Here is a 27,073-nt window from a genome sequence, read left to right as displayed (position 1 = left end):
CACAGATATTTTTTCCTCTGGTCAAAATATTTGACCTCTGGTCAAAGAATTTCAGCTAGATTTTAAAAAATTAGTTTCTATCACAACAGACAGCTCCAGCTATGTTAGGAATTTTAAAAGCAGAAACTGTTGTTTCTCTTATTGCTTTATTCCACTGCATGATACACATTGAAAATATTTGTGCTCAGCTTTCTGAAGCAGACTATGAAAAGCAGCATGGATAGAGTTATTAAAATCATTCAGTATGTACATGCCAATGATATGAATCCTGGCCAGTTCATGGGAACGTTGAAAAAATGGAAGACAATACACTTAAAGATCTTGTGTAAGAACACACTGCTCACTGCCTGAGTAGTAGAATAATTTCACAAAGATTTACTCTAATGATAACTCTAATTCAAGAAAGAAATGCTTTTCAATATCAGGTAATAAATGACAAAAAACTGTAGTATTCTTTATCTTCCCCCTTATATTTCACTACATATGAACAAGCTTAAGTTGAAGCACCAAAGAAAGGAAAAGTTTATTTATGACCTGGCTACAATGGTATGGGAATTTATGTTGAGATTTAAAGTTTTCATAACACAAATCAATAATAAACATTTTATATGTTTTTCTAACATGAATCAATTTACATAAATTTTCATTATAATTGACAGTGTTTCACAAAGTGGCTGAAAAAAATGACAAGAAATAGTGGAAGAAGTTTATTGATGTTGATAAATTTAAAGCTGCTTTTCAACTTTTGCAATATCATTTTGAATCTGATGTAATTACTGAGTTGACACAAGAATTAGTGAATCTGTTTAACCTGAGGAGCTCAGTTATGAAACTGATATGCTTTTGCTTCAAAGTTTAATGAATTCTACTGAAAACATGAACCACTTTTATCAATTTGGATACAAATATTAAAGGAAAGTGATCTTTTGGTACTCAATTCAGATCTCAAAGAACGTGTTTTTGTTTTTTTTTTTTGTTTGTTTTTTTTTGAGACAGAGTCTCGCTTGTTGCCCAGGCTAGAGTGAGTGCCGTGGCATCAGCCTAGCTCACAGCAACCTCAAACTCCTGGGCTCAAGCAATCCTGCTGCCTCAGCCTCCCGAGTAGCTGGGACTACAGGCATGCGCCACCATGCCCGGCTAATTTTTATATATATTAGTTGGCCAATTAATTTCTTTCTATTTATAGTAGAGACGGGGTCTCGCTCTTGCTCAGGCTGGTTTCGAACTCCCGACCTTGAGCAATCCGCCCGCCTCAGCCTCCCAAAGTGCTAGGATTACAGGCGTGAGCCACCGCGCCTGGCTTAAAGAACGTGTTTTTGAAACAACTTACATATATGAATCTAATTTTTCAACCATACATTGTATGAAATCTAAAAGAAAGTCAAATACATCTCACAAAAATTTAGTATCCAAATTGAGATGTAAAATATCTACTAGATTTCAAAGACTTAGCATGAAAAGGGAATATAAAATATCAATTTTTAATATAGTGTATGTTAAAATGATAATAGCTTAGATATATCAGGTTAAATATATTAAAATTAGGCTGGGTACAGTGCTGCTCACACCTATAATCCAACACTTCAGAAAGCTGAGGTGGGAAGATCACCAGAGGAGTTTGAGACCAGACTGGGCAACACAGCGAGACACCATCTCTATAAAAAATTTAAAAATTAGCCAGGCATGGGAGTGTACACCTGTAGTCCCAACAACTTAGGAGGCCAAGGAAAGGGGATCACTTGAGCCCAGGAGTTTGAGGCTTCAGTGAGCCATGACAATTAAAATGCAACATGTGAGTGAGCTCGTATTGCAATTATGGACAAGAGAAAGGATATTAATGAGACAACTGGTGAAATCTGAGTAAAACCTATAGATTACAGTATTACATCAATGTTAATTTCCTGATTTTGATCATTCTTCTGTCATTGTGTAAGATGTTAACATTTGGGGAACCTGAATAAGGGGCATGTGAGAATATACTCTTTGTATGACTTTTTGGGGGGGGGGCGGGCATCTTTTTAATAAATCTGGGGGGAAAAAGTAAAATCTCCAATTAAATAAAACAAAGCTGGTAAGTCAGAATAGGCTTATTTTTATACAATATCAAATTAGTAACATATCTGTGAAGAAACTACTTCTGTTGACCCAGACTTTCAAAGCAACAATAAACAAAATGACATATTCTAGAGTCGAAATTGAGGTTAACTGACAAATTATTGTGGCTTCCTACTTAACAAAGAAATGAAGGGATAAGGAGAAGCCAATAAAAGTCACAAATATCTTATATAATTCCTGCCAATATTTTTACATTAGTAGTTCTCAACTGGGAGCAGTATTACTCTCTTAATGAGCATTGAAATTATTTTTTCAATCAGTTAATTATATACAATTGTGACCCAATGACATCACAATGAGGGAGGGGGACCAGGAAAGCCAGGACTATCAATCAATGGGTTGTCTCGCTGACACCTATTCCCTACAGGATAGTGAAGAATGTAATAGTAGTCAACAATGGAAAGCCTATTTGTTACTCTATAAAATAGCCTAAGAGGCCCAGATCTGCAGAACTTTCTGCTCAGGAAGGTTAAAAGGCTTGTTTTAAGTCACACACTCATTTAGGCAATTGAGCTCTGATTAGGCTGAGATCTCTTGTGTTCCTTAAAGTATGAGGGGGAAAATAATGGCAAAGCAGACATTCCTAAATATAGACATTAAGAAACATTCTCAACATTTATGGAGGAATAGCATATGCACAAAGATGTTTACTGCAGCATTTTTTATACTTACAAAAAACTGGAACCTACATGTCTAGTATTTAAATTATATCTCACCATTCTGGTAGAAGGGTTAGAACAAAAAATGAGTTTAATGGCTCTAATTTATAAAAAGAACATAGCTTTATTGCTGAATTCTACTCACAACTAAAAATTTTCATCTCTAAAGGATTCACCTTTCAAGTAAAGCTGTGTGAGTATATCTGTAGTACTAAACTCCTGAAAGTATAACTGCTGATTCAAGATGTATATGTACTTCAGAACTTATTGAGTTCAGTCTATTTAATATAAAGCTAATCTTATAAAGTCCTTCTAAATTATCTTTTGTTTTAATTTTTAAGTTATTTCTTGTGTAAAGAATAAAGCAAGGAATGGTTTTTTTTCTCTTCAAATGGTTAGAAAGTTTTTTAACATAAATTACCAAACCATCCATCTTTTCCCCCACCAATCTGAAATGCTGCCTTTGATATATATTACATACCTATGTGTATCAGGATCTCTTTCTAGCTCCTTCAAATCTACTCTAGAGTGTTTTATTTATTGTCACTTCTCGATACTTTTTAATATCAGAAATGGTTCTTTTCAAAACTGAGAAGCAAACTGAGAGGTTTGAGAATACAAAACTCCTTAAAGTACTGATCCCAAAAATAAAGTCTGGGATTCTATTATTTCTCTCCAAAAAGAAGTTGACATGACTTCTCTCCCCCTTTGCTCATCAAATGCAGTATGAATATAACAGGGAAGAAAGCATCTTATTTAAAATCAGGAACACCTGGGTAATTAACATCATGACCCCATTACCACCACCATGAGCAATTACATGAAATTTCTGCTCCTCCATTTTTTTACTATAAACAAAAGTTTTTTAAAACAATACAGTTTCTCTTTTCCCATTTGTAGTTCCTTATCTCTTTTTCTATGCTTAAAAGTATGAGTAATCAAATTTCAGTGGATATATATTGTGACCCAGCAATTTCACTAATGGGAAATTATCATACAGAAATATTGGCAAACATATGAAATGATGTATATACAAATTTATTCATTGCAATACTATCTGTGATAACAGGATGGAAAACAACTTAAATGCCCATCATCAGGGACTAGTCTCAAAACCAATGGCACGTTCATCCCAATGGAATAAACAATACTATTGTGGAAAAATGATAAAATTCTCGATATGCTAATATTAAAAGATCTCTAAGATATACTGTGAAATAAAAAAGAATGTATACTACACTCTGTTTTCTACAAAATGTAAGAGAATACCACTATATATTTGTATTTGTTTCTGTGTATATCTGTGTAAGACAATCTGGAAATACTTTTTTAGGTATATGTAAAAATATTTCATTTTTACTATTTCAGACATGTGAAAAGGAGAAAAAGACTGACTCCATCTGGATTTAAAAAAAAAACCTGAAGTCTCAGAAAAAACAAACTACAAACATTAACCAGAAAATGAATGATTTGAATGAGTTTTCATATATCAAAAGTTGATTCAAAAATACGGTTTTCACATTGTATGACTGAGTATTTCTCTGTTTAACGTTATGGACAAATGCAGGAAAAAAATCTTTGTTTACTATAATGCTTCTTCTTTATTCTGTTTTGTTTTTTTTATAGAATAGGGTCTCACGCTGTTACCCAAGCTGGGGTGCAGTGGCACAATCATAGCTTACTGCAGCCTTAAACTCTCGGGCTCAAGCAATCCTCCTACCTTAACCTCCCAAGTAGTTGAGACTTACAGGCACACACCATCAGCCCAGCCAATTTTTTAATTTTTTATCTTTTAAAGACAGGGTCTTCCAACATTGCCCAGGCTGGTCTCAAACTCCTGGCCTCAAGCGATCAGCTTCCCCAGTCACTGGAACCACAGGCATGAGCCACCATACTCAGCTTTCTCTGTTCTATTATTGCCTTTCCCAAATTCTTCAGACTATATGCATTCCTTGGTTTGTCAATGTAGGGCTTCATTTTTAAAAATTTAGATCAATTAACAAATTTATCTATATTGTCTATATAATTTATAATTCATATGGATCACATATTTTAGAGACAGTGAAGAATACCAGAATGGAAAATAAGAATGGAAAATAGCTTGAGATTATACTTTGTAAGATTCTGAATACAAACTAAGTATTTTTCTATTATGTTGTATAGACAATAGGAAGCCATTAAGTTTTGACAAGAATGGAGGATGATATTAAGAAAGTTATATTCTTAGAGGATGAATGTGATCTCAAAAGGTGGAAACAATCCAAAAGTCCATCAACTCATGAATAGGTAAACAAAATGTAGTGCTTGCATACAATGGAATACTATTCAGTCCTGAAAAAGAATGTACTCATACATGCTACAACATGGAAGAACCTTGAAAACATTATGCTACATTGCAGAAGCCAAATACAAAAGGCCATATATTATATGATTCCATTTATATAAACAGGGATATTCACAGAAATAGAGAGTAGATTGGTCGTTGCCAGGGGACTAAGCAAAAAGGAAAAATGGGAAGTGACTCCTAATGAGCACTGAGTTTCTTTTCGGAGTGATGAAAATGTTATGGAATTAACAGTGATGACTGCACAACTTGGTGAATATACTGGAAACTCCTGAATTGTATACTTCAAAGAGTGAATCTTCTGGTGTGCAAATTAGATCTCAATAACAAAAAAAAAAAAAAAGCTAGAGGATATGTAAAAGATTGCAGACAGGAAAAATAGAAAGCAACATTAGTTTAGCTATAAGTACATAAAAGCTATCAAGGCTTCTATTATTAACCTCAATCCAGGGAACACTATTCAGATAGTGTTCCAGAATGCTCCACTCCCAGAGACCCTGTTGAGGATATAGCCTAGGAAAAAGAATGCATAAATTTAGGCAAAGAGGTAAAAGGATTGTCAATAATACTTTAAAAAGTCTGAAATGTGAGGAGGAAGGAATTAAGCCAAAAAAGGAATCTTTTTTTTCTCTTCGATTTAAAATGGAACATTCATAAGGAGGAAACTCAACAAAAGTTTAGCATTGGTTATCTCTGCATTGAAGAAATGAGGACAATTTGTAGTTATTTACCCTACAAATTGTAGGGTACAAATTTACCCTACAAATTGTAAATGACTACAATTTGTAGTTATTTACCCAGATTTTTCCAACTCTGCGACAATGAAATTACTTGTGTAATGAAAATGTATAAAAATGTATTTACCTTTATAAAAATAAAAAAGTATTTTTTGTATTTGTATTTCAACCACAGAAACCATTCTGAAACACTAAAGCCATAACCTATGAGAGAGTCAAACAGTTGTTAAAGCCAGTTTCTTGTGGGGTCCACGTGCTATTGTCTTTAACAGGAAAAAAAGACAGTTTCATAATCTGCATCTGTATTGTCCACTACAGAAGCTGTTAACTAATGAGCATTTGAAATGTGACTAAGTCCAAATGAAGATGTTCTGTGAATATAAAATATAAACTGATATCAAAGACTTAGTATTAAATTAAGAATTTAAAATATCTCAATAAGTTTCCTAACTTTTATACTGATTACATGTTGAAATAATATTTTGGATATATTGTGTTTAATAAAATATATTATTAAAATTAATGTCACTATTTCTTTTTTGTTTTCTTAACTACCAGAAAATTTAAATTTAAATAACTGGCTTGCATTCTGTTGGATAACACTGTTTCAGATGGCAAATAACTGGGCTTTAGGGAAGCTTCACTTGAGTCCTTCCTCAGTTCCCTTTTTCCTATGCTCCAGGAAGCAGGACTTTTCCCAGTGTTTTCTACACTGGAAAACACTGCACACACTAAGAAGCATGAAACAAGCAACAAATATAATAAGTGACTAGAAGGGAACTCTTTTATGTTTCCTAAAATGCACATTATAGTACAAATTCTAAATAAGAAAAACTGAAATAAGTACATTTTGAGATTCTATAGTGGGTGTGCTGATACATACATATAAACATACATATGTAACAGGTAAAAAGCCTCAGTAACACTATGAAATTTTTTAGGAGCTTAGAATTTCTAGCTAAAAATGACCTGTTTATGGCCCTACAACAACAGTAAGGAGAAATGTGGATGAGGAAGATATTTAAGCATGTATAGTTTAAGAGAACCAACTCTAGGTATACTGAAGGGAAATATCTAGGCAAAGTAAAGTTCAAGAACATCCAGGAATTGTGCTTAGAAAGCTTCAAGGAGAATCATCTCACCCCCACACTTAAGGGATAAGCCTAATACCTAATAAACTAATATTTCTCCAAAATGAAGAAGTCTAAGTAAAACATGAAAATTAAGAATAGCCTGTCTCCATCTCCTCTTTTTTATCACTAGTTTAAAATACTAGAAAACACAAACTAATCTATAGTAACAAAAAAGCAGATCAGTAACTGCTGGTAGCAAGGAGAGACTTACAGTGTAAGGGGCTTGAGGAATCTTTTGAGAGTGATGGAAATGTCATGATTATGGTAAAAGTTTTGTGGGTATATACAATTGTCAAAATTCATCAAATCACACACTTTAAATGATGCAGTTCACTTCATATAAATGATGTCTCAATAAAGTTGATTAAAAATAAATAAGGAACCAAAAAAAATGGCGCTTCACAATTGCCATTTGCCTGATGACAGTCACCAGTAGCTACCATTCCCTACGCATACACTAATTTGAACATAGGAGTTTATATCACCATAACTTTTACCAAATTCTATTCATTTTTGGTACACACTCCTCAAGTTTACTTCTCAATTTTAAATGTCCTTTAAAAGATTACGATTCAGCATTGAAACAAAAAATTATGTTTGCAAAAAAGCACAGAAACACAATGGGAAATAAATCTGATATTTGTAAAACAAATATTTGTGGTTGGAAGAATGACAGTTCTTTTTTTTTTTTCTTAAAAGGCAATATTCAAGCAATAATGCATTATATCATATCTTAATTCAACATTTTTCTTCCTCAGACATATACAAAATAACTCAAAAACCTAACGGGGGCCCTCTAAGGAGCTCAGAATGGTCCCTTGTTGACCGCCAACAAGAAAACTGGGACATTAGACAATCCAAGGAATTGAATTCTGCCAACAACCAATAAGTGTGAAAGAGAACCCAGAGCCTCAGAAGAAATTGCAGCCCCAGCTGACACCTTGATTTCAGCCAGGTGAGACCCTAAGGAAGGACCTTCCTAAACTATACCCAGATTCCTGATCAACAGAAACTGAGATAAACTGCTAAATTTGTGGTAATTTGCTATGCAATGGAAAGCTAATACTGTACAGACAATTACTTAGATTTGAGGAAATACAGGTTATATTATTTCTCTTAAAGGCTGCTAATCGTTATCATCAAAACAATTTCTAATACTTCACATCATTCTAAGTGATATAATTCAATTTCAAAAGTCATCATGACACTCTAGCCCAAGCAACAGAGTGAGACTCTGTCTCAAAAAACAAACAAACAAACAAAAAAACTAGTCATCATGATAGAGTAATGCTATTCTCAAAACTTCACAGGTTACAAAATTTATAACATCTAAGAATCTATTCCATCAACTAGGCACACAATACTGTAAGTTTAGCATAATTGTTTCTGCCCTTGTAAACCAGTGACACACACACACACACACACACACAAAAACACTCACAAACCTCAGTCCTTATCCATTTCTAAGAAAATGTAAATGAAGTTGGATGGGTAGTGAAAAAAGCCAATTTTGAGATCTAGCATGGCCATATAATTTGGGGGAATCATCTAGTTTCTAAGGACCTCAGTGAACTTGGCTATTTAAAAAAGAGAAAACAGAAATCTGAATAAAGCCTATAATCTGATTAATAATAAAAATAAATAAAAGGAATAATAACGCATGTTCTGCCAACCTTACAGAGTTATAACTAAATGCCACTGAAAACAGTCAGCAGTTTCATAGCTCTTATTGTTTGCCAGACATTGCTCTATAAATAATATGTAAGAAATAAATTTACAGATGATACAGATATTAATAGTACAGGATGGTGATTAAGGTCCCAGGCTATAGACCCAGAGTGCCTGCATACAATCCCAGCTCCACTATTAACTAAATAAAGGTAGGACATTGATCATGTAAAATAGGGACATTAACAACACTTAATTTATAGGGCTAATGTGAGGATTGAATGAGTAAATACACATAAAGGACACAGAACAGTGTCTGCCACATATTTAAGCACTCAAATGTTGACATCAATATTATTTCTATAATCATGCCATATTCACTTCTCAGAAAGACAACCTATGGTAGATGATGTCAGAGGATACTAAGGAGCCTAAGACTCAGAATCCTAAAATCTAGAAGTGCTTATCTGATTACCTCCACCCTAACTCCTAAATTCTTATTTACCAGAATTTAGCTCCATTTAGGCATTTTTAATCTTTAACAGAACATTATTCAGCACTCTACACTTAGTATTTGCACAAAACTTTTGATAAATTTTACAAAAGCATAGAATTAAAATTTCTGAAAATGTCAAATTAAAATGTATATAACTATAGTTACAAATATAGTATTTAAAATTACAATGAAAAGAGAAGATCTTTTACAAAACATTTTTAAAGCCCAATATCTAGGGTTAGCTCTTTTTAAATGTTACAAAATTATGAAAACTATTTTAAATCTCCTAATGAAAAATTAAAATAACAAACATATGTCAAACTATGTCCTCACAGTATTTATTAAATGTAAAACATTAACAAACTCAATAGGAAATAATTCTATAAAGTATAGGAAAGATGCAAAAAAGGATTGTTTTTAAATTACAAACACCAAGTCAGCAAACAAAAATAGTTTAAGAAATTACATAAGTGAAATACTCCACAGATACTCACCAACTTAAATAATTTATAACCTAAAGACTAACAAGTGTTGATTCTCAAATTTTCTGCTAATGCTTTGCAAGGATGCCAAACTGTAGGTTTTCATATTCTAAATAATATATTTCTGAGGCTTATTCCCTACCCAAGAATAATCTCCTTCAAAAGATTTAACTGTCACTACAAAACACATTTTACAAACAGAAAAAAAATTATTTCTAAAAATCACTTTGCTCCCTGACCAGACAGATTTGGCCTAGATAAATTTCTTCTACTGTTAATGATGTATCTGAGATATCTGTCCTTTTGGTGCTACCAAGACCACGATTAAAAGCACAAGTTAGTGCAAATCAATTCAAATTACAGGCTTAAATTTCACAATTATTTTGAGGACATAAACCTGGAAATTCCTTCTTCACGAGTCTATTAATCTACCTTCTAACAAGATGAAATCCTATCATTTTTCCCCTGGTGTATCAGTACAACTTTCCATTTTCAATACAAAACTTCCACTGAAACTTAAGGGACAGCATGCATAGTGATTAAAAGCATAGACCATGGAGTAAGATGGATCTAGATTTGAATCCCAGATCTGTAGGAGTTCAAATTCCTAGTTATGTATTCTTAGCAAATTCTGTTTCCTCTGCCATAAACAGTGTTATTTATTAGAACCTGTTTCTTAGGGACTGCTGTGAGGAATAAATAAAAGGTGTAAAAATCCTTAGCACAGTGCCTAAACACATAGTAAATAATAAATGGTAATGATCATGAGCATGAATTATCAAATCTGCATTCCTATATTCTCTATTCACATCCCTCTCTCTTCTTGCTAATTCTTTATAAATAACTGGGGGCAGCTCTGAGGTAAAACATCACTCTGAGGTAAAGTATCAATCATCATCAAAAGAAAGAGAAACCTATAGGCAAATTCTTCACCTTCAATTGCCCTCTTTCTTTCCTACGCTTTAATAGCCTCAGTCATTATTCATAGTAGATGGTACATATTCCCTTTATTTGGGCCCAAATGTACAGAGAAGACAAGGGGACTTGTTTAACATTTTTACTTAATGATGGGTTCTCCATGATGTAAGAATGATACTACATATTCCTCTTTCCAACAAACACAACACCAGAATGGGCCCATGGATGAAAAAGAAATCAGCCAGAAGCACTGTTCAGGAAGTATCTATTGGATCAAAAGTCTCATTACTAAGTCAAGGAAAGTAAGGTCGACTTAAAGCATCAGATATTCCAAAATATCTAGGCTGTTTTATTTTTGGGATATGTTTTCTAGAAATGCAAGAGAAAAAAGTTCCCATGAAAACTCTATCCACTATTGGGATTTGCTTCTAATTTATTCTAATTTTAATTCATTCAATATTTTGCTGTACACCTGCCCTTCCGGGCACTCAGCATTTGGAACAATGGTGACAAGAAAATGTCTCTTCCCTATCCTCCCCCAAACTTATTTAAAAGGCTTTCCAGTTATTTGTTTCTTTTCCTCTTCCATTCGTTAACATACTACATTATATGTCCACTATGTGGCTGGAATGTTAGGCACTTGGGAGGAATAGGTATTAACTGAAAAGATGAGTAAGACAATACCCTTGCCTTCAAAGACAAGGCAGACCAACAAAAGAAATAAAGTACAAATAGCGATGTTAAGTGCTATAAGACCCACAAAGATACTGTGGGGTAACCAGGGGAAAAAATAACGTACTCTACCTACATTAATCAGGACATACTTCCTAGAGGAGACTGATATTTAAGTAGGGTCTTAAGAGATAAATATTTCCTAGATTAAAGGAAAAGAACATTCCAGGCAGAGAAAATAACAAGATACAAACACAAATATATATGAAAGAATTTACATGTACACAGACATAAATGTACACTAAAGTACAGACATGGTGTATATACACAGACACATAGCCAGTGTTTGGAAACAAAGGAAATCATCTGAACCGCAAAATACAGAAAATGATACGACTATTTTCACAATTAACTCAAAGATAGTACATAACTAATACTATAAATAGGAGAAAAGTCAGTACATTCTAATTCCAGCCTTAAGGCATTAGGGCTTAATTCTCTCCCAGAAATAAAGGAATAGTAAAAGGAGGTTTGAAAGAGAGGCTGGATCTGTACTAGAAAGGCTCCCAGTAAAGGACAGTCAATTCAGGCAGAAATGTAGAGAAAGGACAGAAGCAAGGAAATCAGTTAAGAGACTCCTAAATGGACAGAGAATGGCAACGGTTCAATTTTAAACAAGGGGCCACGGGGGACAGACAGATAGAAAAAACAGTTCCTAAATTAAAGAACCCTTAACTTGGTGTGTAACAAAACATAAGGGAAGAGAAAGAGAGCCAAGATTTCCCCCAATAGACCACTCCACTGACCTTGATACCTGCTTTTTCCTTTAGTGTACATTTGACTTTATGAATATACATTATGGCACTTATATGTCATAAGCCCTCTATCTTTGATATACTTTTATATGAATAGTTTGCCATTTAAAAAAATTAAATTAGTAAAACCCATCTGGAACACTTTCCTAGTTTCTGAAAAAGTATAAGCACTTTAAGATTATTTTTGGAGTAACTGCCCTGTAACCTTAAAAAAAAAATCATGAAATCTATTAAGTTTCCTATATGTCTGTCTTTAGAAAGGAATGTTAAAGGAGGCGTATCTATGTCTGTGACTTATCTTTATCCATAATCGGCATTTATACAAAACCTAATTGGCAAAGTACCTTATACAAAGAAAATATCCAAATGAGAAACAGGTAACTTAATTACAGTGCAGGGTTTCCCAACCATGGCACTACTGGCACTTTGCACCAGGTAATTCTTTGTTGTGGGTGCTGTCCTGTACACTGTTTATACCTGACCTTTACCCACTAGGCACCAGTAGCACTCTTTCTCCTCCACCCTCCCCCAAATATGACCATCAGAAACATCTCCAAATACTACCAAATGTCCTCTGGGGACTCTGTTACAGATCATTTATTATGTGCCAGGCACTGTTCTATACTTTTCATTTATTTCATTAACCCTAATAACATAGTGTCTATGAGATAGGTAGGCATTATTTTCCCCATCTTACAGATAAAGAAAGGGGAGTTAAACAACTTGCCAAAGGTCACACAACCACCAGTAAGTGTGATAATCCTGTATGTGAAGCCACACAATGGTGGCTCTAGTTCTTGTTCCTAATCACTGTTAGGCCATCTCTCATTAATGCCTCAGCATTTATCATGATACTTGAAAAGTAATATTTTGAATCATATCTGGAAGTAAAAACTAAAATATCCATATAAGCAAAGTTAAATTAAAAAGCTCCCAAACTCAATTAAGCATTTTTTAAGCACTGACTGTATGCATATCACCAACTTTAGAAACCAGACTGGTTCAAAGAAAAGGAAATTTATTAAGGATCTGGCTGCAGGACCTTTTTCACACATAATCTCTTTGAAATCTCACAACATCCCTGGGAGGAAGATAGTATCTTTTTTGCAAGAGAGGAACTCAAGCTCAGAATAGAAAAGTAGTCCCTGAACTAAAAAGGTACACAATTTAATTAAAGAAACAAGAAAAATATACCTTTTTTAAAAGAAATAAGTTAAATTTGTCAGTTAATAAATAAAAGGTGGGAAATACAAAGTAATAAAAGGAAAAGCATACAGTCAGATTAGTCAGGAAATACTTCTTAAAAGATTTCTAGTATCCTCTATCTTAGGAAAACGACATAAATGAGCAAAAGGTGAGAAGCTGGGGAGGAGCAACATCTCTATGAACAACATGCAGCAGAAGTTTTGGGGACTGAAAGGGAAGTTTTGAGACAGCCAATTTAAGTAGTAAGTCAAGGAAATGATGAAGACTATAAGCTGCCTTAAAATTAAAATCAAGCTACAGCTGGAGACAATGAAGCCAGTCTACATTTTTAGGGTGCTCCTACCTCCAAACACTGTCAAGCACACCAACAGGAACAAACAAAAGAGATTTAAAGGTTAAGACTGGTAGAGTTGGTTAATGGAAGCTTAGACATACAAAGTCCAACAACCAAATTTCATAAAATAAGTGATGGATCATCTATTTTGCTTTATTTTGTCTCCCCCAACCAGAAAGTAATTTCAAGAGAAAGGTATTTTTGTGTTTTGTTCACTTAGATCAATGCCTGGCATAGTAGGTGTTCTGTAAATATCTGCTGCTGAATAAAGGCATTATTCAAAATAATGACACATTCAGGCACAAAGATCACAAATGCCTCAGCAGTCAAAAAACCAGCAACCACACAGAAATAATAATAAATTAATACTATAATATTTCTTTGTTATTACCACAGCAGCTAACATTTACTGAGTGCTAACCGAGCCAGACACTATGCTAAAGGCTTACTTACATGCATTATCTCACTACAGCCTCTTAACTACCCTGTGAGTGAGGCAGGTACTATTATTACCATCCTAGTTTTACAGGAAACACAAATAGCATAAATAACTTGCCTAAGATCACAAAGCAACAGAGCTAGAACCTGGATCTATCAACTCCAAAGCTTGCCTCTCAGCTACTATGTTACATATAGAATTACAAAGCTAGGAACATATGGCCAAAAAGGAAAAAAGACAACAAAACAGAAGCTCTACTATAAATCAAAAATCCTTTGGCAGTCCCCTTCTAGCAAGTACAGTGAAAATTTTCCCACTCTAAAATACACTGGTTATCCCATACAGATTAAAACTACAAAGGTCTGACAAATCCAGATGTTGAAAAGTTATGAACAAAAACCAATCATCTAATCATCATTTCCAAGGGTGGTAGATAACAAGTGGTAACACCCCAAGTCCACAACCCAAAAAAATAACAGGGTGTGACTTCTGACTAAGACTGACCTCAAAACTTCCGGAGCCATTCTCCCTGGTATCTGCCTCTTCTACCCTCCCTCCATTGCTCTGTGTGTCTCTCACTCCCCTATATATCCCATCTCTCTTTTCCTATTGGATGGCTTTTATTTTTTAAAAAAATTCAAATTTTGTTTCCTGATCTAAATTCCTAAATCTAGTTAAGTTAAAATTTTAATATTTCTCTAATAAAAAAATTGTGCAATAGAAAAAGGTTCCCCGCTCATTATATTAGCATTCTAAAATTTCTATTATTAAATTCACACAGTAGTCAATTAAGAGGCCACCAATCATGCAAAAGAAAATTGACAACCCAAATATTTATCTATATAACCTTCTGGTATTACATACATAATAAATAAGCAAGAAGAAATCAAACAAACTAGAGAGAATATGCTCTTCTCCCCATCTATCCAGGAACCTATTATATATAATTATAAAGTCCATTTTCGAGAACTCTGAAATCTAAAGATTCCTAGAAGTATAACTCCAATTGTTACCAATTAAGAAAAATATTTAAAATACTGAAAATTTTTAAATTAGAATATTCATTAAAGTAACCACCAAACCAGAGATCCACTAACAGATGAACCAATCTAATTTCTGCATTTACACCAAAATCTAAAGCAAACACTGATTAAACCAAGCTTGAATAAAAAGTATTCCTAAAAACTGACCTTGTATTTAATAAAAAAATGAGCACAAAAAGAGACTTAAAAAATCACATATTCATTTTAGGAAAAGGAAAAAATAAAATTAAGTAGTTAAAATAGAATCACCTAAATAAAATTCTTTCAATCTTAATTTGAGATGTAAATGATACAGACAAAATTTCTGTTCAACTTCTTCATGATTTTTGTAAAGCTTATTTGCAAATGTTAAAGAAATGGCAGTTAAAAGAGCTGATAACTGAATTACATCTTGATATTTCTAAATGGACAATTTAAATCATGGTCATTATCAGAAATAATTACAAAGTATTCAAAAAAGACTCATGGTTCATGCATTACTGAGATCTTTGGAAATGAATTCAAATTCCAGTTATGTTCAAATCAGTCTTTCTTTTTTATAAATAATAAGCACATTTCTGTCATTTCTCTAGTTTGTAAGACTTTTTAATAAAATGTTAACAAATTATACACTAGTTTTAGAAGCTTTTGAAAACACCACAGATTTAACTTAGTATTATTTGTCAAACTCAAGTGTTGAATTTAAATGTTGGACACTATATAGCCTGATTTTAACCTTTTATCTACGTCACACTTTAAAGAATCTTTAACTCAATAAATTAACACTAATGGGTTAAATATACTATATGCCAGGCATGTTTATAACTATCCCATGTAATCCTACCAACAACAACCTTATAAAAGACATGCTTCCTTACAACAGATGAAACTGGTAGCTTGTCCAAGGTCACACAGCTAAGAACTGTACTGCCCACATAACCGAGTCTTCTCCATCCACAGTGTGAATGTACTTTATTAGGTAAATGAGAAGTGAACTAGCAGCCTGTTGCTGGCTCCAGGTACGCACGTTTTCAACCATCAAGTAATTATAAATCACTTTTAGGCTGGGCGTGGTGGCTCATGCCTGTAATCCTAGCACTCTGGGAGGCCAAGACGGGAGGACTGCTTGAGCTCAAGAGTTCGAGACCAGACTGAGCAAGAGCAAGACCCGCCCCCCCCCTACTATAAACAGAAAGAAATTAGCCAAACAATTAAAAATAGAAAACAAAATTAGGCGGGCATGATGATATGCGCCAGTAGTCCCAGATACTTGGGAGGCTGAGGCAGGAGGATCGCCTGAGCCCAGGAGTTTGAGCTTGCTGTGAGCTAGGCTGACACCATGGCACTCTAGTCTGGACAACACAGTAAGATTCTGTCTCAAAAATAAATAAATAAATAAATAATAAATCACTATTTTTAGTGAAGCATCTCCTTCTCAGACCTAGAGAATGTCATAAAAAGGTATATTGTCCTTCCACTGCCCTAAAAAATATGCAATCCTAAAAGGCTGATAAAAATATATACATTCTTCCAAAAACAAACAAACAATTTGCCTTCAGACTTCACATTTGGCACTGATATTATATAGGTTCATTCAAGATGCTGTGGGATAAAAAAGCCAAAAGAAAACATAGTATGATATCCAATAGTGATCCTTTCAGAGAAAAGGCTAAGTGATATTAAAAACATTTTGCACATTTAAAAAAAAAAAAAAAAAAAAAAAAACATTTTGCACATTTAGTATTTCCTAAATTCCAGAGCAGTCATGTAGAAATAAGCATCTAGCACAATACACTAGGTACAGGTACATGCATACACACACATACACAGAGAGGAAATGTGCTACCTCCTTCCCAAAGCCAGATTTCCAGTAGCTGTCTTTTAACTGGAAAGAAAAGGCAGAGTCAACACAGCACAGCAACAAAAACTGCACAATTTTGACTGATCCACTAGCTGTCCCTTAGGTCTGATGGGGGAAAGAGCCAAAAATAAGATACTCAAGCACTAAAGTCCTTTGGGCATTTTTGTTCAGTTTTCTTTTTCAACAACCTGCATGGCAGGATAATGCAACACAAACACTGGCTCTCATGTTTTCTTGTTATTAGCTTACTGTTTTAGAGAAGTAGTATTCAAAAACTTTAAAGAAGTATTTTAGAAAAATTTTGTTAGACATTAGTTTGTCATTGCAACATCCAGGTCAAGTGTTCAGTAAAAACTGCAGATGATCTCTCAAGTATTTGAAGGTGTAACAAAAAGAAATTTTAAATGTACATGCATGTAAAAATATAATTACTAGAAAATATATATTCCATAGTGTTCAGGAAAGGTCAAATACACTGAGAAAATACACTCCATTTAAACATACCATAAAAGGTATTATCAGAAAGCAGCAAAAATCTGAAAGTAAATTAAGGCATAACACAGAATGATTTTATACTTAATGGGAAAAAAGTCTCAAAACAGAACAATTCAACAGTGAGAGTTCATGTTTTGAAAGCAACTTCACGCATGTTTGTAATGACAATACAGCAACGCTAACAAAACTAATACAGCTTTTTCCCATGGTCCACTGAAAGTGTCACCAAAATAGAATATTTCTATTTGGTGTATTTGCAGATATGCAGATTAACATCTTGTGTCTTTTAAATTGCCATCCATCTTTAGCCTTGAGACAACAATAAAATTACTTGAAAAAAGCAAAAATGAAAAGGAAGATTTTTGAAACAAGGAAACAACTCTCACCAAATGAATAGGAATGCAACTTTATAGTGATCTTCTAAAAGGTATACTAAAATTGTCAGATTATATACTATTTTTTAAAGGGAAGAAGAAAAACTGAAGTACTAATTACATATGTAGAAATACTATATAAAGTAAAAGCAGGTTTGAAACTAAAAAGTGATCACTATTTCAAGAGTAATCTCCACTCCTGCCATAAAAAGGGGAATCCTAAGATAAACAAGATTCATGAAACTAAGGTAAATATACATCATCCCACATAGGTATCTGCTGACACAGGAAACAAATATTTTAATATTAGCTGTAGTATAAAATTGTACAAAGAGAATTATCCTTTCTATACAACACATTTGAGATAGATTTACCCTTAAGAATATAGCAAAAATTTTTTTAAGGCTAGTCAAGTGAAGTAGTGACTATACAGCAAAGTCTTTTAAAGTATACATTTAAATGATTTAAGTGATTTGTTTAGATATAAAAGACTTGAAATTAACAAAAAAAATAAAATTGCATAGCCAATAATCCACACTGAATTCATCACCAGAAGAGATTAAGACTTCAAGAGGTGGAAGTATCAAACCTTAATGTTCTTATAATTTGACTAATATTATTCAAACCAACTATAAACACTTTTAATTTTACATACAAAGTAAATGCTTCACAATTTATTTTCAGAACCTTTCAAAAGTATACCCAAAAGCCTCTTCACAGATACTTTTGGCCATGATACAAAGCCATGTATCACTACATGCCAACTGTGGTTATCTGTGAACAAGAAATGCAAGTAGTCCCTAGTTTTTAGCTGCATCCCTTTAGAGATGCATCATCACCCCTGTTCCTCATTCCATAGTTGTCATCACTATGAAGGCAAAAGTTTTTTGAAAAGTAGACTCTCTGCTTTATGCAAAATTATTTTAAGGCAGCACAAAAGAAAGCATCTCATCTAGAAAATAGAGACTCCCTAAAACTGCCAGTCCTGGCTTTGTAGTATAATGAACCTTATACTCTATGTTCATGGATCTGGCAGTTGTCTAAATCTAGGGGTCTGTAAATTACAGCCTATGGGCCAAATCCAACCTACCTCTTGTTTCTACATATGAGATTTTATTGGAGCACGGTAACACTCATTCGCTTCAGTAATGTCTATGGCTGCTTTCACACTACAAGAGCAAAATTAAAAGTTGCAACAGAGATTATGTGGCCCAGAAAACCTAAAATATTTAAGTGGCCCTTTACCAAAACAGTTTGCCAACTCTTTCTCTACACGATGAGATATCAAAAACACCACAAGACTTCTTTAAGAACTATCTCCAAAGGAGAAATGAAATGGGCTGCTGCTAGCCTAGGCATGGACTTTGGGGTCATCTGGTGCTAACACACACACACACAAACATATGCTCTCAAGGTTCTCTAATCATCCCTTATCAATCCCAAAATTGCCAAGGCAAAGCACATGAAATTACTATTCCCTGCTACTACAGAGTCCAATCTGTTCCACTGTCTTTACTAGTAAACCATGTTTACCATAAAAGGTTGCCTTTTAAATTCATCTAAACATGGCTTCACCTGCATTAAAAATCTTGTGGAAAGTGTTAGGTGAAGCAAGAAGGCTCGCACATGGCAAATGTTCCAATCACTATATTCTCACCCTAGAATCACCTTAATTCTAGCTCCCCATCTAAATATCTTTTCCTCAGAGGGTTCTGCCATTTAAATAATCACTCTTAAGAAGTCAAAGAAGCTACTGGAAAAGCACTAAATTAAGTGTGAATACATATTCCCTTCATCACAATCCTTAATCCCGGTTAAAGTCAACACTTAATGCAAGCCACATAGATGTCTAAATTTTAAGTGCCAAGTTGTTTTCGTTTTATAATAAAAAGGTTAAAAGAAAAAAAAAAGCATTTTCGGCACTGCCGTGCCAACACAGGGATATCCCCTCCATTGTATGGGACACAAAGACACACACCAACTGCGAGCAAGGGAAGCAGCCTTCTCTGTCAGCTATTTTTAGCCCCAGTTCGTCATATTAAGACCAAACTTAGGATAATAATATTGCAGAGTAAACTTTAAAAACATGAATTTGGGGAAACAAATTTGTTCTTTTATTTATAAGTTCCTTAACAATGAAATTCTATATATTCTTCTGAACTTAATCTTTAAGGGATCTATATACTCTATAAAAAACCTGTAGCTATTTCAAAAATATAGAATCATACACCCCAGAACTAAACCAGTGGCCGTGTTTAAAGGTTGCTCCTCTCTTTCCAACTTCAATTCTTAACCACTTTTAAAACATCTAGTTCAAGGAGTGTCTCATTCATTCTCTGTTTTTACTGTCTCTTTGCTTACTTTAACATAGATTTTTTTCCTCCCAACTAAAAATATGAATTTTTCAGCTCTTTACATCAGCACTCTGGGAAACCTAAATATTTTGAAAATGACTCCAAACTTTACAATTTTAGCATATTACTTGTTAAACTACTTTGCTATCTTGAAGTTGCATCAATATCCAACCTTTAACCTAAAATTTAATGTCCAAAACAAAGTCTACAGCCCTGTTTCCAAATTCTTTTTTAAAAGAAACCACTAGCACCATACTAAAATATTAGAAGCAGCTTCTTTTTTCATTCCTTCTGTATAGCCCCTTGATGACCATGCTGTAAAAACATGGAAAAAAAAAATCCTAATCCAAGCATAAAGCCTTTTGGCCTAAAATGTAATTTCTCCACAGTTGTCTGAAACTACCCTTTCAGGATGACTGTTCTTAATTGCTTCTTTGGGCTGTAACCATGTATCTACACAATCACAAACTGACCCTAACCCTACTCAACAACCTCCCTCTGTATTCCCTCCAAACTAACTTCCTAATTTTATCTGTCCCTCATACCCTAAAATTCCAAAAGTCTTAAATATTCTGTCTCCACTTGCTCCACTTTTCTTCCTAAAAGAGATCTTCCTAGATTTGGCTCTCTCAAATTAGTTCTATATGTATAGACCAAAAGCAACATTTCCCTAGTAAAAAAATATGCACAAATAACATTCACATCTATAAGGTACCAAACACAATATCTGGCATATAGTGGTCTTAGATAAATATTAGTCCATTCCTCCTTTCCTATAGTTTTGTGCAATTTGTGTTTGACTGTGTCCACCAACCATAAGTAAAAGCATCTCAAAGCAGGGACCCCAAATACTTTGTCATTCCTACCCAAACATGCAATAAAACATTACTATAATTTTTAACCAATCTACAGTCATAGCAAAAAAAGTCCTAAAGTTAGTAAGCAATTTTGGTAAAGTACAATCTATAAACTATAGTTTGTTGGTTTGTCCTCCTCTCCCTCCCAAAACACAACCTCTGCTTAACTACATTTCTCTTCATCACATCTTTGTGAGAAATACAATACATGACTTCCTCAAGGTCACAAAATAACAGATCCAGAGACTTTTTTTCTGATTCTAACATTACATCCACTATTCAATATTTTCATGTCAGTACATATTTAAAATGGATAGAATTTAGGGTGCCTTACAAAAGCATAATAAGGCATCTAAAGAAAAACAAAACAGTGGAAGAAGTTCCAGAAGAGGATAAAGTGATCAAAGAAATACAAGAAATTATTTTCAGACAGATAATAAGAGTTGGAGAAGATGAAGTTAGAGAGGAATAATCTATTAAATCAGGAAATCTATAAAAATCAGGAAAAGATGAATTCAGATGAACTTTAGAACCATTTCTCAAAACACTAACTCTAGATGTGACTTGAAACTTTAATAAGGACACAGGTATGGAATATTTAAATGAACTGTTACGTAATACAGAAGCTAATAAACTTGCAGAACTCATTACTTTAAAATAGAAAAAGTATAGGATCAAAACACTGTTAAGTTTGAGAAAGTTTTAACTAACAAAATTCTGAATGGAGAACTTAGAATAGATAGATAACCCCAGGCTTACATTCATTTCCACAAAGTATTTCTCAGTAGTGGCTTCTGGAGAGAGAGCACGAGCCCACACAGTTGTCTAGATGGACCATAATTCTCAGTATAGTACTGTCTATGCCTTCTTACATAAAATTCCACTTTATGTTTTACCCTTAAGGTCTGTATAAACATTTGAAATGTTAATTACTTTCATGCTCCTCTAATTTGGCACTCTAAGAAGATAGATCTAAAATACAAGTCAAAGATTATATAGACTTCAACTTTAAAATAATGAAAGGAAAAAAGCATTCTTGAAAGAATTAAGTATCAGAAGTTTCTCCTAAATAAATTCAAAAAAGCAAAGCCTCAAACCATTCTCCCAAACAAAAAAGTGCTGTCATTTAAGATAAATATTATTCAAAAAAAAAAAAATAGCTGAAGGAAAAAGATGTGACAACTTTTACAAAACGGTTAATGTAATAAATTCTCTTCCCCAAATAAGTTGTGAATCATAAGAACTAAGAATTTCCTGAGTAACTGAACTCTGTTACAGTGTCCTCCTGACACACAGGAATTGGACCCAGGAACGGAGAAGGTAGAAAACTCCTGTACTAATAACTACTGGAATGTAAATCTCTCAAGGAAGACTGCAAAAATAATAATAATAATAATAAAGCAATTGTACCTTCAGAGGTTCACAGGCTAAGTGGTTCTCACTTGAGAACTCCTATCAGAGTACCCCAGAAACAAAAACTACAGTGCTGCATCACACCTGGTGTACCAGGAAAAGGTATATATTACAGAGATGTCCTGCGTGTGCACATATGCTCTAGCTTCCTCAATTTCCCTTTGCCAATTACTGGCCAGAAAGGTACAAGAATCCATTCTGGAGAATGAAAGAACTCCTCTAAGAAAAACCTGCATATTTGCATTACTCGTACAAAGAGCTAAAAGGTTACAAAATACAGGACTACCTAATACCTTCTCCCCTCTGTGAGGAATAGAGGTATACCCTCTCATCTAGAGACTCCCAGCACTCCTGGACTACATCAGCATAACTCCAGGAGGAAGCCCCGGCATCCTCCCACCTTCTACCCCTCATTCCCTTTCCCCGGGCCACTCACACTTTAGAGAAGAGCCGTGGCGCTGAAAAAGTGGGTTGGTTCCTTTCCTCCTTCGGACTGAGGTGGCAGCTGCGGAAGGCTGCTCAGGCGCCTAACTGAGGAAGAAGCGGCGCTAGCGTAGCTAAACCAGGCGGCCACCCGGGTCTCTTCCGCGCTGCCTGGGGACAGGAGGTTGCAGACCCGCTTACCTCCTCTTTTCCTCTTCCTGGGTCTTTGCAGGCTGTGGCTTCTGCCGGTCCAGGGTCACTTATCCCGGGACAGTCACGTTTAGGAGGCTCCGGATTTTGTTTTTATAAAGTTTCCTCTGGGCGGAGGCAGCGGCCGGCCCCCCGTTCCCCCCCGTCCCCGCCGCCCTCGGGGCTGGGGCGGGGGAGGGGGCTCTAAGAACTCCCAGAGTCCAGCAGAGGAGCCGGGGGGCCGGCGACTGACCAAGGGAGAAGACCCCCTGAGGGGGTTAAGGGGAGGGGGAAGGTAAGGAAAGGACGGCGGTGCCGGCCCTGCTCTCCCCGCCGCCCCAGCCGCCGCTTCACATTGGGGTCCCCGCCCCCCCGGCTGGGGGGTGGCTGCTGAGCTAGGTTGGGGCCCCGGCTCATACAATCCGGGGCGAGATGCTACGGCCCCGGACGGGTGGCCGACGCGGCGGCGAGGCGGGGGACCCGGCCGGCTCCGCTCGGCGCCGCCCCCGCTCCCGGCTCCCGCATGTGTTGCTGCAGCTGGGACCCCCCTACCTACACCTTGGGGGTCCCTCGCCCCACGCCCTGGGACGAGGCAGAAGCTCCGGCCCCTCCTCAGCGTTCTCTCACTGCGGAGCAGCTACCCAGTCTCTGCCCGCGGTAGCCGCCTCCCTGCCCCCCAGCAGCCGGGTTCGGCTCGGGCTCCGGCTCCGGCGTGTACAGCCGCCGCTGCCGGCCGGGAAGGTGAGGGGGGGAGAGGAGCGCGGCCGCGGCTCCCGCTGGCCCAGGTTAGGGCGAAGGTCTCGGTGGCGCCCAGTGCAGAGGGGCTGGGTCTCTCGGATGCTCCTTCGCTCTCACACTCTTGGCGGCGGCGGCGGTGGCGGTAGCGCCCGGAGCTCAGCTCACTGTCTCCCTCGCTCTGTGCGGGGCTCTCGCCTCACTCCAGAGAGAGGGGCGGGAGGAGAGCGGCGCCTGCCGATGACGCAAGTCACCTAGCAACCACTCTCCTCCCCCCCTCCCTTTTCTTTCCGCTCTGAGGCTTCCTCCGCTGGCCTTTTTTTCCCCTTTCCAATCACCCCGCCCTGGGCGACTCTGGCGCGCGCTGATGACGCTCCAAGGGAAGAGGAAGTCGGGGATCGGCGAGCGGGTGGGTGCGCCTCGGGCCGCGGGACTCGCAGCCGCCGCCGCCGCCGCCGCCTCTACGGCCGCGTCAGAACTGAAGAGAGGAAGGGGAGGAGCTGAGTTGAGCCTAAGCTGCCGCCTGAGCTTACCCCTGACCCGAGGGCGGCGGGGAGCACTTGTTCGTAGCGGTTTCCTTCGGGGCAGGTGGGGACTGCTCCTTTGGGATCTAGGAGGAGACCTAGGCCGCGCGTCCAGGCTCCGGCGCTCGCCACCCGAAGGTGAGGCATTTGGCCCCAAAAAGGCCCGCGAAAAGCCGAACTGATCAAGGAGTTGTCCCACAGCCTGATCTGCTGCACCTGCTCCAGGAGCGAGCGCCCCACCCTTCCCGTATCGTGGGGTGAGACCCAGCACTGGATAACGTGTGGTCTGGCCGAGCAAATGTTTGATGAGTGAATGAATGAATGCCTCTCTCAGGTGGCACTCGTGGAGCTCAGAGGCGATGATGGAAGTGCAAGCGCTTTGTAAACTGCAGTGTATTATAAAAATGAGCGTTGTAACACATCCCTCCACTCCCGCCCATGAAAGGAAACGGGTGCGGCTTGAGTACGGAGTCACAACCTGAGTCTTTAAGGAAAAAAGAGACGAATTGCCGGGGCGGGGGAAGGGAGCCATCGTTGGGCAGACTGTTAGGGCTGGGTGGGGGATGATTGGAAGGGAGCCATCCTCCGGGAGATTGTGTGGAAGGATTTTTGACTGCTTTTCAAGGGGAGAATTTAGTAGTGTCTTATTTTGGGGAATCATTGTTACTTATGGTTTGGAACTTTGGAGAGCTAGTCTTGGTGGTACATCATTGTCCGTCATCAAGAAATTTTGGCCTGTGTTTCAGGTCTGACTCAAAGGCTGTTTCCTTTCTGAAATAAATATTATTACTATTATGCAGCATTCCTACGGATGTTATAGTGGAAGGTAAATTCAAGTAAAAACTCATGAAGTTTAAAGTGTAGTTCTCTAGTAAAAGAAATTTTAAGATAAAAGGACCAGAATCGTCAGAAATCTGTCTTGAACTTGTCCTGGTGAATAGTGTGAGAATGAAATTCAAGCAGCAGCAAGGATGAAAGAAAAAAGATTCCACAATTCTGTCGCTGGACCTTGGCACACCCTACCTCCTCTTGAAGCAGCAGTAATGGATATTGCAAATCTTTTCACCTGAGGGAGGGGGTGAGATAGGAGCCAAGTGTATTATAGACAAATTTGGGAAACTCGGGGTTTCTACCACTACTGTAACCACCATATGCAAATAGCAGATAAAGAAAACTTCCAACTGGGTAAATCCAAAGGCTGGTGTTTACTAAAATGCTGCAGAAAAGGTGGTGGGAGGGGCAGAGAAAGGTACTGCAAAAGCAAGGAAAGATTCACAAAGTAGCACCAGCTCCTACTGTCCATGACATGAAGTTCTAAGAGTCGAGTTAAATATTAAAGTACCCTGGATTTGACTGTCTTTGCATGACAAATCCCTTGCTATATCCTTCCAAATAAGACATGGAGGGAATCAGACCACCTAGTGATGGCCCCCACATGGCTACAAAATTAATCTTTTTTGTTTTTCCCCCTCTTCCTATCTTAAGGCAGGGAAATGGTGGAAATTAAAGGAGTAAAACACAGATTTAGGGGATTTTGTAAAGCTGAGCACCTCCCTCCTAAGCTTTGTAGGCTTTGAATGAAAAGAGCGCAAACATCAGAGCTCTACAACCCAGCAGAGAACACCTCCAGATACCTGTGTACCATGTAGGTGTTTTTAGCAACCTCATCTGTTTCCATTGTCAGTGGCTTCGCCTTAGAACATTAATGCTCAGGGACAGAATGGCACTCAGGAGAGGCCTAGGCTGCCTCCTTATGAAATAACAGCTACACTGTTCTAACAAGGCAAGATCCACCCACCTCACCACCCAGCTTGATAACAGGAGGAAAATAGCTGGAACTGGTGGCTGGAGAGGAGGAAGTTTGTACATTTCCAGCTTGGTTTGCATCTCTTTATAAAGTTCCTTAATTTATTAATCCAGAGGAGAAAACAGCTAGTTAATTCAAAAACAATCTGAAGTTTTAGGTAACAGTTCTTTCTCTGGCTCATCAATATGTTTATGATAAAGATCTACACTGTGTTAAAATATAACAAAGGGAGATTTGTACAGGGTTCTTGACTCCTACACTTGAAAGTGAGCTCTTGTGAGAAACTATTTAATCAATGTTTTATTATCCCACATTGGTAGATTTTACTGTCAAAAATTGCATAAGCTAAATTATCTTGCAAAATTTCTTTTTCTTTCTGAAATGTCATCTATAATGTATCAATAATTGTGAAATATATTTTAAATGCATAAAGCAATTATGTAATGAGTGATTATAAAGGAACCCACCATATAACCAATCAGTCAGGTCAAGAAATGGAATATTGTCAGCACCCTAGAAGCCCTCACTTCCTGTGACCCTCCTGAACACAACTCTTTCCCTCCCTCTTAGATGTAGCCATAGTCTAACTTTTGTGATAGTCATTTCCTTGCTTTTTATTGTTATATCACAAGCGTGCATCCCTAAACAATATATTTAGTTTTGCCCTTTCTTTTGAATTTTATGTAAATGGAATAATATAATATGTAATCTGTTCTTGCTGCTTTTGCTTAACATGTTTTTAATCCATATGTTGTTCAGGTTGTTGGTATAGCCACAATTTGTTCATTTTCATTGCTGCATATTATAGTGTTCCACTGTAGCAATACGTACCAATTTGTTTAGCCATTCTATTATTGATGGTCATCTGGGTTGTTTCCATTTTAGGGTATTCTTCATAAATATATTCCATCACATCTACATAAGTTTCTTTATATCTGGAAGTGATTATCATAAACTTGGATAAATAATACCAAAACTATTTTCTTAAGTGTTATACACAC

The 27,073-nt window shown here is 36.6% G+C and overlaps 2 protein-coding genes across 9 annotated transcripts in view; one reads left to right on the top strand and one right to left on the bottom strand.

Annotated features, from left to right (window-relative positions):
- The window catches only part of FBXW7 (F-box and WD repeat domain containing 7), a 190,241-nt gene extending 166,280 nt beyond the window's left edge, over positions 1–23,961 (bottom strand). For 4 of the 8 annotated variants that reach the window (XM_012783702.3, XM_012783703.3, XM_012783705.3 and 1 more), the window contains exon 1: positions 22,831–23,961. The gene's annotated coding sequence lies outside the window, so the exon portion shown is untranslated. The remainder of the gene's footprint in view (positions 1–22,830) is intronic. The other 4 variants (XM_076010578.1, XM_076010581.1, XM_012783709.3 and 1 more) reach the window with 2 other exon arrangements.
- Positions 23,962–24,093: 132 nt separating this feature from the next.
- LOC142876350 (uncharacterized) lies at positions 24,094–25,168 on the top strand. The gene has a single exon (XM_076010583.1). It carries the CDS (start codon positions 24,109–24,111, stop codon positions 24,445–24,447), a length of 339 nt encoding a protein of 112 aa, XP_075866698.1. The 5' UTR covers positions 24,094–24,108; the 3' UTR covers positions 24,448–25,168.
- Positions 25,169–27,073: the final 1,905 nt, after the last annotated feature.

This window comes from Microcebus murinus, chromosome 15 (assembly GCF_040939455.1).
Source record: "Microcebus murinus isolate Inina chromosome 15, M.murinus_Inina_mat1.0, whole genome shotgun sequence".
Taxonomy (NCBI): domain Eukaryota; kingdom Metazoa; phylum Chordata; class Mammalia; order Primates; family Cheirogaleidae; genus Microcebus; species Microcebus murinus.
Note: the sequence above shows the minus strand (reverse complement) of the source record. Positions and strands in the feature narration are given on the sequence as shown.